General features: G+C 43.9%; 1 protein-coding gene across 5 annotated transcripts in view; it reads right to left on the minus strand.

Moving 5' to 3' along the window:
* Positions 1 to 12,714, minus strand: part of MSRA (methionine sulfoxide reductase A) — a 366,455-nt gene that overhangs the window by 220,352 nt on the left and 133,389 nt on the right. For all 5 annotated transcript variants that reach the window (XM_025394753.1, XM_025394751.1, XM_025394754.1 and 2 more), the window contains one exon: positions 528 to 596. In XM_025394753.1, coding sequence (XP_025250538.1) covers positions 528 to 596 — 69 coding nt within the window. The remainder of the gene's footprint in view (positions 1 to 527; positions 597 to 12,714) is intronic.

Here is a 12,714-nt window from a genome sequence, read left to right on the forward strand (position 1 = left end):
CTCAAACACGTAATTATACATTGTAAGTATACCACTCAGGGATTGGACTTTGCTGAAAACATTTTTAATTAATGTTTTCTCTTAAGGAGCGTGCTTCATTCATGATGGAGAAGAAAGAGATAATTCCATTAGACTGATTTTTGTGGAATAACAAGTCAAAACTACTTAAATCCCAGTCTTTAACAAAGTGAGAGATATCCATGTGGAAAAAAAAAAAAATCCCTGCTAGCAAAGAAAAACTCAAACCCTAAATTAGCAGGTTAATTCACAGTGTGGACATAAGAAATAGCATACTCAGTTTGATATTTGGTTGTCAACGTGAGAAAATAAAGCACACTAAATTCTATAGAATAAGCTTTTCCAACCCCAGAAATTACTAGGAACTCAATAGTTTTCTTGGCTGTAACAACTTGTAAATATCTAGAAGAGCCCAGATTTTGAAGCCCTGAGGACACTTGCTAAAACTAAGAAATTTGGCACTAGTCTTTGCACACAATTTGGGTTTTCTTTCAGAGTTGATATCTTACCAAATACAGCCATCTGTGTTCCCTCTGGGAAAGGTTCGACTGTTCTGTTGCCATTGACATGATGTTTGGCTAGAAAAAAAAAAAAAGAAAGAAAGAAATGCAAGTTTAAGTGTAAAGTTCTAACACATACTAACACATGTCATTAAATGTGTCAATGAGCCTATTTCTCCTTTGAGTTAAAAATGCACCCCAGCTAACCCTCTGAAGAGAGCTTCAATCGTTTTGTTTTTAATCTCTGTTGCAGAAGGGCCTAGAGATCATCTAGTTCAGGTATGTCATTTTGTAAACGAGCAGGCTGAGGTCTGAGCTTGTGCAGAGCTGGACAATGGGTGGCTACAGACCCAGCCCAGCCTGAAGGCTCCTGATATCCGGCCAGAGTCCCTCTTGTACCAGGCCATTTCTAGAAAACAAGGAAAGCTCCAACTTCCAGGCTGAACTGGGGGTGGGTCTCCCTGAAGACTCCTAACAATCAGAACACTGATGCACTCGGTATTTAAAGTGAGAAGTAAAAAGGGCAAGGTACCATTGGAACCAATTTTTCGAGAAACACAATAGCAGAACATGTCATTTCACTATAACACAAGCACTGTTCACCCAGGCCAAAGACACCAGCCTTCTTAAGGGCCAGAGAGATATTCCAGTGCCTCCAACTGCTCCTTATCCCCCCAGGTCCTTCTAACCAGTCACCCTTCCCACCCTAGTAGACATCAAGGACTCAGAAGTAATAAGTGACCAGGTTATTGTTTTCCAGCATTAACTTGATCTTACAATCCCCCAAACTGTGATCAATAGAGAATATGAGTATTCCCCATCTATGAGCATTTTTTAAATAATATCCTCAGCAAGTTTTGAATATGAGCACTTATGTGGAAAACACAAAAGACAAGGATAGCTAAGACACTTCACACTGCATCATGGGCACAGACGCTTTGATGTAATGGGTCACACTGGATTGGCTGGGCTCAGGCAAAGGGCTCAACACTGAAGCCAGGCTTGGAGGGGTCTAGGGAAGGACAACACAGTTCCTGCCCTCAAGGAGAGTACAGTTATCTTCAAGAAATAACAATTGCACAAACAAACATTAAAGAAGGCATATAATTATGTGCTAAGTCCTGCCATGTGGACGGAGAGTTCTGCAGGAGTGCAGGAGATTGTAGCAGGAGAGCTGCTGGGTAGGAAGTCAGACGTGCTGCCTGAAGGCACTGCCACTCCTGGAGTCCAAAGGAGAAGTCAGGTTTGCAAAGGCGAGGGTGAGGGAGCAACTTGAATGAGGGCCAGGAGTCATCTTCCTGGGCCAGAGAATAATCTGTCTTGGTGGAGTGGAGGTGCTATTTTGAGAAGCAATGGCAAGTAAATCTCTTAGACTGAGACCAGGTCATGGAAGATCTTGAGCACCCATCCAAACCCATGGGAACCACAGGCAGCCTCTGCAGTACTGATGCACATCTTTTAGAGCCAGAGGCTTTCAGGGTTCACTAGTTCAGGTAGCCCTTAGAGATTCCATCAGTTCCCTTCTGGGGCTTCCACTAGTTCTGAAGTTATTGTAGCATTCCTACAAGCAGAAAGCCTGGGAAAAGGGAGGAGCTAGCCCAGGGTTCTGAGGGCAAGGTGGTGAGCTCAGTGGCCTGAGAGAGGTTTGTAGCCACTACCTGGCATGATTAGCAGATGAGTGATGGAAGGTCCTACATGTGTGACAGAAGGACCTTGTCAAGCATTCACTGATCTGGTTAGAACCACTGGTTACTGAATTCAAATCAACATGCTGAGCTTCCATGTGGAGATCAAAGATCTGCCCTTTGGTTCTTGCCTCACAGCCCTGTCACTGGTTTGGAAAACATTTGCCTTGACCCATATCACAAGTCAGAAATCTATTCAAACTCTTTAAACCCATGAATCCCACTTGTAAGAATTTATCTTAAGAAAAAAATGCAAGAGAAAAAAAGGCGATATGCATAATATTTATGAAAGTATTACCTGTATTAACAAAATCTTAAAATCAACTAAATATCCAAAAGTAGAGAAATTGCTTAGAAAATTGTCATTTATGATTTATCAAATGAATGGAATAGTACCCAACGTATTTTAAATGCAGCCTTGAGAGAGATATAGAAACGTGGGAAAATATTTGGGATAATGGTAAGGAAACACAACCCTATTACGTCTTCTACGTAGATTATAATGACAACTAATTAAAATACGAATATTTATGGGAAAAGAATGGCAGAAGAACATAAAAATGAAAATAGAAAGACTATGCAAGACATTTATTTTTATTAATTTCCTTTGTCATTGTTAGATTCTTTTCTTATTGTCTAGGGTGAAAATGTTTGAATTCAAAAAAATCAAAATTATAGATTTTTCTATTTTTTCCACAGCAGTTGGTTTCCCAGGACAATCCACTGAGGTCTGTCAATGGCCCAGCTGAAACCCACATGTTCCCAATCCAAAGTGCACCCTGTCTGACATCTCCTCCGAACACCGCAACACCACACAGGATGTCCTCCCACCCTAAAACGGCTTCTCTGCCAGCATCCCCCACCTTTGGGAACGGGCCTGCCATGCTCCTGCTTTTTAGCTGTCCTTATCCCTTCTCTTCCCTTCACTCCCCACATCCAATCTGCCACCATAGCTAGCGACTGTCCCCTCCCAGATACCTGCAGCATCCCCCTCACTTCTTTTTTCACTACCCAAGCCTCCCTATCCCCAAGTATCATGACCCCTTTTCCTGGACTCCATCATCTGCCTTCTAACTCTTCTATATCCCATGTCCAATTCATTTTTCCCAGTGTAGCCACAATTATCTTTCCAAAGGGAAAAACATCTAATCATGTGACATAAACTCCACGACCCCTCCTCCCTTTCCAAGGCGCCCCATGACTGAGGCCAGAGTCAAAGCTCTTCGGCACGGCCTGAAAGCACCTGCTCGGTCAGAACACCAGCATCCCTCATCCGTCTACCACAGCCACCCTCGTCTCTTGGGACCAAGGGCCTTTGCTCTGCAGCACTCACCCAAGTAGCACTCTGTGCTTATGCCATTGTTTGGACAGGGACTGCATCTATCAGTAGACTGCAAGCTCAGGGAGGGCAGCGGTCATAGCTCTTTGACTCCCCATTTCCATAATCCTCTCTCAGTGTATGGACACAGAACAGGCATTTGATGAGTAATTTTTAAATTAGCGAATGAGGTAAATGGTACTAAAAAATCTCTTTAGCCATTATGAAAGATAATTTACTTGATAAGTTAAAAATATAGATACACAGTTATGTCTCACTTAACAACAGGGATACAGTCAGGGAAATCTATGTGTTGTTACGTCATTTTGTCATTGTGCAACACAGAGTGCATTTACACAAACCTAGATGGTAGAGCCAACTACACACCTAGACTATGGCTATGTGGTATAGTCTACTACCCCTAGGCCATGACCTGTACAACATGTGACTATACTGAATACTGTAGTCAACTGTAATACAATGGTAAGTATTTGTGATCTAGATATCTATAAGCACAGAAAAGGTACAGTAAAAACATAGTATAAAAGATTAAAAAAAGAGATACTCCTGTCTGGTGTATTTATGACAAATGGAACTTGCAGGACTGGAAGCTGCTCTGGGTAAGCCAATGAATGGTGAGTGGGTGTGAAGGCCTAGGCCATTACTGAACACTACCATGGACTTTATAAATATCATGCACTTAGGCTACATTCAATTGTTTTTTTAATTTTCTTTCTTCAATACTAAATTAACCTTAGCTACTGTAACTTTTTACTTTATAAACTTTTAAACTATTTTTTACTTTTCGACTCTTATAATAACACAGCTTAAAACACAAGCACATTGTGCAAGTATACGAAAATATTTTTATATCTTTATAAGCTCTTCCTATTTTTAAAATTTTCATTTTTTACTTTTTAAAATTTTCTGTTGAAAACGAAAGACACAAATGCACACACTCGCCTAAGCCTGATCAGAGTCATTAACATCACTGTCTTCCACCCTCCACGTCTTGTCCCACTGGAAGGTCTTCAGGGGCAATAACACACTTGGAGCTGTCACCTCCTATGGTAACAACGTCTTCTTCTGGACACCTCCTGAAGTACCAGCCTCAGGCTATTTTACAGTTTTTTATTACTGCAGGAGCACACTCTAAAATCATGACTGAAAGTATATAGTCATCTATGATCATTATCAATTATATACTGTACATTATCAAATGTGCTGAACTTTTCTATGACTAGCAGTGCAGTAGGTTTGTTTACAACAGTATCACCAAAAATACATGAATAATGTGTTGTGCTATGATGTCATGATGGTTACAATGTCACTAGGTGATAAAAGTTTTTCAGTTCCATTACAATCTTAAGGAACCACCATCATATACATAATCCCTTGTTGGCCAAACATTGTTATGTGGCACATGACTGTTACATATCTTCATGTGTATGTGTGTGTGTTCCTTACATAAAATGATCATTGAAAATGGCCCCTCAGAAATAGTTCCCCCAGCCAGGTGGCCTGGAGACAAGGGAACTCCTCTATTCCACTCCTTAAACCTCAAGCCCTCTTCCCTTTCCCATTTACCTAGTCTCATCTGAGAGATTGGCAGTGATGGCTGAGGTGGAAAGACCAGAAATGCTCCATAAACTAGAGAAGGTGGAGGGAGTTCACTTGCTATTCCCTCCTCACTGATGAGGCCCCCGGGGGGCCTTGTCTTTAGTTTGGGAGCCTGAGGTCCAAAGATAACAGGTTCTGTAAACATGAGTTTGCACCTTCTGAAATACAGCTGAGTCTTACATCAGTCCTGTGAACCGCAGGCACAACACTCACAAGCAGGAGACAGGACAGAACTGGTGGCTAAGAACAGGGGCTCCAGAACAAGACAGCCTGAGACTTTCAGCTCTCCCACTTCCTACCCATATGATCTTGGCTTAGTCACTCAACCTCTTCATGCCTCTGTGTCCTCATCTGTAAGAATTTCTTCATTGTAAGTTTCCTCATTTGTACTTACCTCATGGGGTGTTTTGAGAATTAAATACAAAAAGCACTCAGAATGGTGTCCAGTACATAACAATCTCTATATAACAGTTAGGCTGGTATTATCACCTGTGTGTGAAGTTTACTTTCTAACAGGTCTGTTTCAGGAATGGCAAATACACATTAGTCACCTCCTCTCCACGACCATAATCATGGCAGACATCACTAATCAACCACCGCACACTTTCTTGATCCTTGAATGTGACCACAGAATCTTTTCTCAACACAGTACCCATACAGTCTCTTATCGCTTAGAGGTGGCACGTGTGATGAAATCACTTTGCCATTCAGGTTTAAATGGATAAAAAACAAAGATAGCACAGGGGAAGAAGTCATTTTCCTTCTCATTTCTACACTGTGATAAAAACCCTCTGAAAATCCCCCACACTATATATTGCTCTAGGGATAAAAGAATAAGGGGAAATCTGAGAGCTACTTTCCATTCCATAATGAGAGAATAGCAAGTTCTTTACAACCAAGAAATGACAGCTCTATTCCTAGAAACCAAGGTGGAGTTTCTAATGACATTTTCTCATTGAAACTCTGCTAAGGCACGTATTTGCGGGCCGAAGAACCAAAGATCCTTTAAACCCTTCGTATAGGTTCAGTAAGAACTGGGGGGAGGGTGGGCTAACCTGGGAACCTAACCCACCATCTACAAATTTGTTTCAAAATCAATGGCATGTTTCACCACAGAAACAAATTTATTAAACAGAAAAGTCATTCGTTGATTGAGTCCTAACTATTGATTACCAGTAGAGTGTGAAATGGAGACAGAAGAGTCTCCAACAGGGACATCTGTTGCCCAGCCATAGCACAGTGGGTGCCTCCCATCTGGTGGGTTGGGCACATGTCCCAGCCCCTTCTCTGCTCCCAGGGGCACACACCAAAGCCACATGATCTGGGAGGACAACCTCTGCTGATGGCAGTGATGTGTCCTCCGCCAAGAAGATATGAGGACAAGAAACAAATCTTGAGAGCCCAGGGCTTGCAGAGCAGCAGTTAATTAGACCAAGACTGGGTCAAAGTCAGCTTCTGGATGTTGAAGGGGATCTGCGGAACATGTTCAAAAGCTTAAGAAGATGATACTGACATTGCTTTTTATTTTGTTTTGTGAATGTCTCATGCACTTCAAATTGTTTGACTTTCTTCCTAGAAAAGGGCATAGTAAAACTGCTTGACAATGCACCTACAATAATGCAAATTCAGGCATAAACCAATCAGGGATGAGCTCCCTGTCCTGTGCTCAACTGGAGATGCCTATAATTCGTATCCTCTGGGTAAGGAGGGTGCAGAAAGCAGTGGGGACTGGGTGCCCAGGGGATACCACCTAACTGGAGATTCCAGGAACAGCCGCTGCCATCTTGGAGGTCCTGGTTAGCCACTAGATACAAAATCATCTCAGGACTGGAAGAGTCTTGGATCAGACTAAACTCTCAGAGCTGCCGGTCAGCAAGAAGTACAAGCTAATCGGGTCACGTTATTAACCCCATGCCAACCCAACCCATACCACACGCTCCTAAGAGGTCTGGACTGACTTAGCAAGTGTTTCTACTGACCAATCCAGTTGCTACTGCACCAATCAGCCGAAAGGAGGGTCACGGTGGGGCTGGAATAAAGTGCATTTATCTCAGTAATATGGTAATAAAAATTTGTCAACCCCCCAACAAAATATGATCTCACAGTCCCTCTTGTTATCTGTTTCTTTGTGGCTCCTTCTCCAGGTCACAAAGTCATAGTGGTTCAGGATACAAGTCAGACAGGAATTAAGTAAGGTCCCTATGTGACCCACAAGCCCTGGCCTCAGATCAGCCACTCCCATCTCTGCAGCGGGCCCCTCAAGGACACTGAGCATTCTGGGCCCTGATCCTGCCCAGGTCCTCTCCACAGATGCTAAGGATAAGGTGGCTGTCTCAAATCTGGGGCAGGGGCTCTGAGAGATGACAGAGTCACGCCTCTAGTCATACATGTCCAGGAGAACTGAGGTTCTGTTGTGTTTGTCCCTCCCAGCTCCTACAGTGTGCAATATGGTGTTTTAAGGTGCAAGTAAACCAAGAGTGGGTTTTGTCCCCAATAGCAGCATGCTCTCTATATCAGGAGGGGCTGCATGGGGACGAATGTGGTGCTGGGCAAGTCACTGGGAGGGGCTGCTCCCCTCCCTGCCAAGCATTGCCCCCACTCATCCTGTGTCCCAGGAAGTCCCAGTGCTCCTCCCTGACCTGGAAGGCAAGCGACAACTGCCAGCTGGGACCCGTGATGAGGAGCAGCAAGGCAGGGAGTCCCCCAGGAAGGTCACAGTGGGAATGAGGCAAATGTCCGCAGCTGCTGTGGGTACCCGGAAGGCGAGATTGACTCTCCAAGCTGGAGGAGAAGGGGAAGGCAGCTCATTGCCCTCCCCCATGCTGACCAGGGACTGTATGCAAGTGGGGGCTGTCCCCAAAACAAAAGATATGTGATGGAAAAACAGAGGACAATTGGACAACAGTGAAAAATCGCAGCACCAAAAACAAATCATGTGTCATTCAGGATTTTAGCCTCCTGCTCTGACTGCTGGCCTCCCTACAGTCAACCCCGCCCTCCACTACCATCTCTCCACTCCCTTTGCTCCAGATGCAGCAAACCAGAGATGCACCTCCCAGCTGGTAAGGGAGTGGATGCACAGCTCAGGCAACCCCCATACCTCCCAGCTCTTCCTGCAGAAGAGCAAGTCTGAGCTTCGAGAGGTCAGAACAGGATGGGCAGAACAGGCCAGGCTGAAAGCCCAGCCTGCACAGTAACCTGTCTTGGTGAGGCATAAGCTGGTACCTAGCGTTGGGTCATTTGACTCATGTTTTCATTCACTGGCAAGGATGTTCTCTGCATTGATATGTGCCAGGAGTTATAGTGTTGTGGGGCAAAGATAAATTTCATAGACCCTACACTCAAGGACCTCCATTTCATCGACAGCTTATTAAGAAAAATCCTAAGAGAGGATTTTTAGCCCAAAGAGTGAGGAAATAAGGATGAGGATACATTTTTAAAAGAATAAAGTATTATGCAAATAGAGGGCCTTCTTCCTTCTGATGATTTGCCTGCTGAAGTCTGATGATTTTCCTGAAGTCTGCTCAGTGCACAAGCCCACGAGTGTGACCACAGGCCTACGATGGCAAAGCTGAATGGAGATGTCCCAACCACAAGCCCCTTTTTATTCATTAAAAAAATTGGCGGGCAGATAGCAGAGTCAAGAGAGCGATACCATCCTGGCCAACATGGTGAAACACCATCTCTACTAAAAATACAAAAATGAGCTGGGCATGGTGGCGTACATTTGTAGTCCCAGCTACTTGGGAGGCTGAGGCAGGAGAATCACTTGAACGCAGGAGGTGGAGGTTGCAGTGGGCCAAGATCACACCATTGCACTCCAGCCTGGGTGACAGAGCGAGACTACGTCTCAAAAAACAAAAAAAAAAACCTGGCCTAAGGTGAGCCTACCATGCCACCAATCCCTGAGGCTTCAGATTGTCAGGAGAGTGAAGAAAGGTGATCACAGGGATCCCCATTAGAGTGCAAGAGGAAGCCAGTGGCCCTAGAAGCCAGCATGGAGACCATCTCTCCAGGCTCCCCAAAGCAGGCATCCATGATTCTGCAAAAGACAAAGGTTGCACCACCAAAGAAAAAGGGAGGAATGATGGGAACTGATATTACGCAGATAAATTGTTAATTATATAAATACACAACAGACGTTCAGTCACACAAGAGAGACTAGCTTTGATTCGTGCAAAAGGCAAAACTTGCAAAAACAATGCTAAGCACCGACGAGGCTTCAGTGAGACAAGCTTTCTCCTACACTGCTCATGCAGCATGAAACGCTACAGTCTATTTGGAAAGCAGTCTAACAATAGGTACCAAGAATGCCAAAAGCCAGACTGGGCAACATAGCAAGACCCCCATCTCTACAAAAAATAAATAAGTTAGGCAGGCATGGTGGTGTGCACCTGTGGTCCCAGCTACTAGGGAGGCTGAGCCAGGAGAAACATTTGAGGCCGGTAGTTAGAAGCCGCAGTGAGCTATGACTGTCCCGTTGCACTCCAGCCTGGGTGACAGAGGAGACCCTGCCACAATGACCACCAGCAACAAAGAATGTCAAAAGCATTTCCACCCTTCGACCTAGTCACTGCAGTTATAAATAGCTACTGTAGGAGATAATCAGAATTGGGATAAAAATTTCCAAAGATGTTTACAACAGAACTGTTGATAATACCGAAAAGCTGTAAATAAGCTGAATGACCCCATAAATGGAGAACAAAATTGTGACACCGTTCTAAGATACAGTACTATATGGTAACTTTTAAAGTATGACCATAAATAATTTTTTCCTGGCATCAGGAAACAGTAATAATACATATGGAGTTGAGTGGAGAAGAAGTGAGATCCAAAAAAATAAATAAAGTATCTTCCTCAAGTAAAGAACAAAGTCAAGGAAGATGACCAGAAGGAAGCATGGTAATGTGGTAGTCATGGCTGATTTAGATGCTGATTTATGGGTGATCTTCCTTCCTTCTTTATACTTTTATGTATTCCCAAATTTTTCTTAAGCAAATATTTATTTGCTAATCAGTAAATTGTCAAAAGAAGAAAAAAAACTGAAAGCAACACTTGAAAACAAGGAAAGTTAGCCCCTAGTGGATATATTTTGGAAGTTGTAAAACACTACATGTTTTCTTCTAAGTCCCACTCCTCTGTTTTCTTTGAGTAGGAAAGGGAAACAGAAAGCAGTCACCCTCTCTTCCATGACAATAACCCACGACCGGCTGCTTGCCTGCTTCATCACAGGAGGGCGCAGCAGAGACCTTTTCTTCCCAGGGTTGTGGGCACCTTGACCTTCCCTGGCTCGCTAGCTAAGAAACGGTCCCAAGTGACGCACACTCAAGCTGTTCAGGGACTTCCAGAATAAACCAAACCAGCTGTAGTACTGGTCTCTGACATCTTCTCTGGTGAGGGCCAAGTCATTGTCCCTGTCTTGGGGAGGGCTCCTGAGCAAGCTTATCAACTCCCAGATGGGCATGTGTAGGAAGGACCGATGGATGTTGGCCGAGAGACCTGGGAACTCATATCTGCCCCCATCAAGGCCTGGGGATCTGCATTCTAACAAAATCCCATCGCAGTTAGAATGTGGTTCCTCAACACTGGTATCTGCACAGTGCTTACTGCTGGTGATACAGAGAGAAAGACAACCCTGGCCCTCTCTCCAGCCTTCGCCAACCTGCAATGCCCTGAGCCACTTCTTAGGGCTGCTGATCGGACACGTCAACATGAGCCTCTGTGTTGACAGCACTGCCTGTAACTCTCAAAGCATCCTGCACCTCCGGCGAGCACCAGACTAGCCTGAGTTCCCAACACAAGTACTCCATCATCATTAATTCCATTTTTAGAAGAAATCCATTTTCACTTTTGTAATACTTTTATTAATTGCCACATTTAAGTACCATGTCTAACTTAGGCATCTGTGATAAGCATACAATATTACATTAATCGACGGAAATTTTCCACCTGACTTTTATGAAATCTCACCACCACTATTAACACAAGTAATTCCTAATGACTACCAAAATTAGATAATCTTGAGAATATAAATGACAATGAAAATAAGGTTATTTTAAGAATTAAAATCTATATTTCAGCCTGATGCCTGTGACATCCTTGTGAATAACAACGTTGAAAGTAAGTGTACTGAAATACATGGCTATAGACCAAAAGGAATTTCTTTTGTACTAAGACATGTGTTTCCAATTGAGTCTAAAACATATTTTAGATTTTGAAGAAGAATGTTAAACACATCTATAAAGAGTCATATACAAATCATACTTATTATTCTTGTTTAAAAAGGTACTGTCCTGGCCAGGTACAGTGGCTCATGCCTGTAATCCTAGCACTCTGAGAGGCCAAGGTGGGTGGATTACTTGAGGTCAAGAGATCGAGACCATCCTGGTCAACGTGGTGAAATCCCGTCTCTACTAAAAATACAAAAAAAAACAAAAAACAATTAGCCGGGCATGGTGGTGCAACCCTGTAATCCCAGTTACTCGGGAGGGTGAGGCAGGAGAATGGCTTAAACCCAGTGAGTCGAGATTGCACCACTGCCCTCCAGCCTGGGTGACACAGCGAGACTCTGTCTCAAAAAATAAAAATAAATAAATACATTTTTTAAAAAAGGCACTGTCCTTCAAAGATGTGTAGGGGCCTCCGCTTCCTGACCCATAGAAGCGGCAAAGTTATTTCCTTCCTCCCCAGCATCTGTCCGTGCTGGTTTTGCCACATTAAAATCATCAGTGTTATACAGAGTCCCCAGGTACTGTGGATGTAATTAAGGCATGAGGTCCACCGAGGAACTTGCTCATCCTATCACCCAAGTCATACTGTCACTCTGGAGCCCAACGTGTGCCTCTGAAATACCATTACATCTGTTTCTACAAGCAGTCCTACACAACAGTGCGAAGAGAACCTGGCACACGGTTCTAGAGAAGCTCCACCGTACACAGCACATCTCTCTTCCTTGTGAACATGTCAGCGGCCTTAAGCATGTACCACACTGTCCCTTGAAGGCACACCGTATGCCTGGAGGTTACAGGAAGCACTGTCAGATGTCAGAGAGCAGCTGATCGGGAGTGGTCCAGTGGCTCCCCTACCCCCTCCCTCTCCCGCCCCCCCCCCCCACAGTGATAAATGATCAGGCCTCATGCTCAGCTGAGCCTGATGGGCCCATACCTCCCCTTGCAATCTGTTCCAGACCAACACTAACCTTTCACCCCTGAACACTGCCATCAGTTTTACGAAGCAGGCCTGCTGCAGGGTAAGGTCAGGCCTATTGGCTTTCTTGCTGCTATTCGTTCGTGAAAACGAATTCTGGCTTTATTTCTTGATGGAAGCTCCCCAACAAAAATGGAGCATGAACTGTGTCGTTATACACTTTACAGCAAACTTGTCTTGATTCTCTTTTTATATTAGAGATGAAGGAGACAGCTAATTAGGTAACTTTAAGAAGAAAAGAGGAATCACTGTAGATATAAACATAGATAACAGTTTTGCTCAGGCCGGCTGGCCTCCATTAAAAACGCCAGGCTTCAGGCTTCCAATTTATTAAATTATTGTCTCTTGCTGAGGGTCAGAAGAAAAA

Source organism: Theropithecus gelada, chromosome 8 (genome assembly GCF_003255815.1).
Source record: "Theropithecus gelada isolate Dixy chromosome 8, Tgel_1.0, whole genome shotgun sequence".
NCBI lineage: Eukaryota > Metazoa > Chordata > Mammalia > Primates > Cercopithecidae > Theropithecus > Theropithecus gelada.